The sequence below is a fragment of the Oryzias latipes genome, chromosome 4 (assembly GCF_002234675.1).
Source record: "Oryzias latipes chromosome 4, ASM223467v1".
NCBI lineage: Eukaryota > Metazoa > Chordata > Actinopteri > Beloniformes > Adrianichthyidae > Oryzias > Oryzias latipes.
Genome location: NC_019862.2, coordinates 21052590 through 21054907, shown reverse-complemented (window position 1 = coordinate 21054907; position 2318 = coordinate 21052590). Strand labels below are relative to the sequence as shown.

The window sequence follows — 2318 nt, the reverse complement described above, 5'->3', positions numbered from 1 at the left end:
TCATTTCGGCATCCCATTGGATGATTGAGCACACGCTCTGGGTGGAGCAGCTCTAGCAGCCAAAAGACAGGAAAAAATGTGAGGAGTCGAAAAGAAAAAAAAAAGAGTTCCCGGCTGTGCAGAGAGGCGCTCCTCCGGCTTCCTCACTTCCCAAATGTTCAGTGCAGCAGCGCGCGCTCTCTCCGGTTCACCGTGGAGTACTGCGCCTTGAAGCAGGACTTTTCAGGAGACACGTAGGAGTGAAGTGGAGCGCGCGTGAAAGTTTGGAGACGTTTTTACGCATTGCGCAGGATGCAGGCGCGCTACTCTGTCTCCAGCCCCAACTCTTTGGGAGTTGTTCCCTACATAAGCGGCGACCAGAGCTACTACCGGGCGGGTGGCGGCTACACCGGCATGCCCGCGCCGATGAGTATGTACTCACACGCGGCCCACGACCAGTACCCGGCCAGCATGGCCCGGTACGGACCCTACACCCCTCCGCACCAGCCGAAGGACATGGTGAAGCCTCCCTACAGCTACATCGCCCTCATCACCATGGCGATCCAGAATTCCCCGGAGAAGAAGATTACCCTGAACGGGATTTATCAGTTTATCATGGAGAGGTTCCCCTTCTACCGGGACAACAAGCAGGGCTGGCAGAACAGCATCCGACACAACCTGTCCCTGAACGAATGCTTTGTCAAAGTGCCCCGGGACGATAAGAAGCCCGGGAAGGGCAGCTACTGGACCTTAGACCCGGACTCCTACAACATGTTTGAGAACGGCAGCTTCCTGAGACGCCGGCGGAGGTTCAAGAAGAAGGACGTGCAGAGGGAGAAGGAGGACCGGGACCGACAGTGCAAGGACACCTCCGGGCGCGGCACGGGTCGGGAGCAGGAGCCACCGGTGCAGGGCTCCCAGCCGGTGAGGATCCAGGATATAAAGACCGAGAACGGGACCGCCACCCCGCCTCCAGCCGCGTCCCCGACCCTGGGCGCCGTGCCCAAGATCGAGAGCCCCGACAGCAGCAGCATGTCCACGGGCAGCCCGCACAGCGTGCCCTCCACCCGCTCCCTGAGCATGGAGAGCGCAGAGCACCACCACCAGGTCCCGGCGCAGGGCTTCAGCGTGGACAACATCATGACCTCCTTGCGGGGTTCCCCGCAGGCCGAGCTCTCCCCGCCGCTCATCGCCTCTTCTCGGACAGGTATCACCCCGTCACTATCGCTCAATTACTCCCCCAACCAGACGTCGGGCTACACTTCCACCTGCAACCAAAACGTCATCTCCACGAGCCCCAGCGCCAGCTACCACTGCAACATGCAGGCCATGAGCCTGTACGCCGGGGACCGGTCTTCCGGGGGGCACCTGGCGGCCCCCACCTCAGTGGAGGAGGCCCTGCCCGATTATTGCATCACCACGACCACGGCGTCCCCGCTCGGCCACGGGAGCCAGGCGGGTCCCCAGGAGGGCCACCACGCGCATCAGGGTAGGCTGGCGTCCTGGTACGGCGACCTGAGCCACCTGAGCCCGGGCTACCCGGCGCAGCAGCAGAACTTCCACTCGGTTCGGGAGATGTTCGAGTCGCAGCGAATCGGGCTGAACGGCTCCCCGGTGAACGGGAATAACAGCTGTCAGATGGCCTTCCCGTCCAGCCAGTCCATCTACCGCACATCAGGAGCCTTTGTTTACGACTGCAGCAAGTTCTGAGAGCCCACCCCCCTACCAATAAACAACTTTAATATATATTTTCCATATAACTTTTATTTTTTCGTATTTTTCACTCGCATGGACACAAAAAAATCCCGAGATATTTTTTGAAAGCTGTGTAACACCAAAACACGTAAGTTTCCTTCCCTTCTCCCTCTGAGATCTGTTCATAAACAAATCAGCTATTTTTTTTATTATTAAAGACTGTAAATTATAGCCTAATATAGTAATTTATTTTTTAGGAGAAAACAAAAAGGGAATGTTAAGGACCAAACATTTGAAACCCAGTTTTTCTGATTTTAGTTTTCCCAGCTCTTGTACAGAAATGAATGGAAGGGGAGGACTTTGTAGCCTGTACTGACCTATTTTTTATCCACGTGTATGTCTTGAAATTTATTTTTGAAGGGCCTTTGTTTTGTCTAATAAACTGTCGTTTATTTGATTTTAATCGAGTGCTTTTATTAGTGGCAGGAAGCAGCAAAAACGAAAAAAGACCAGCTGACAAAGGAGAAATTTGAAAATGTAATAATTTTTAAAGAGGATTGTTTTCGTTGCGGCTGGTAATTAAACACAAATGACAATTATGGAAACTCTAGGAGGAACACGCGCGGATCTCATTATAAATACAG

The 2318-nt window shown here is 54.1% G+C and overlaps 1 protein-coding gene across 1 annotated transcript; it reads left to right on the top strand.

Moving 5' to 3' along the window:
* The first annotated feature begins 291 nt into the window (after positions 1–291).
* On the top strand, positions 292–1689 carry foxc1 (forkhead box C1). The gene has a single exon (NM_001160451.1). It carries the CDS (start codon positions 292–294, stop codon positions 1687–1689), a length of 1398 nt encoding a protein of 465 aa, NP_001153923.1.
* The last annotated feature ends 629 nt before the right edge of the window (positions 1690–2318 follow it).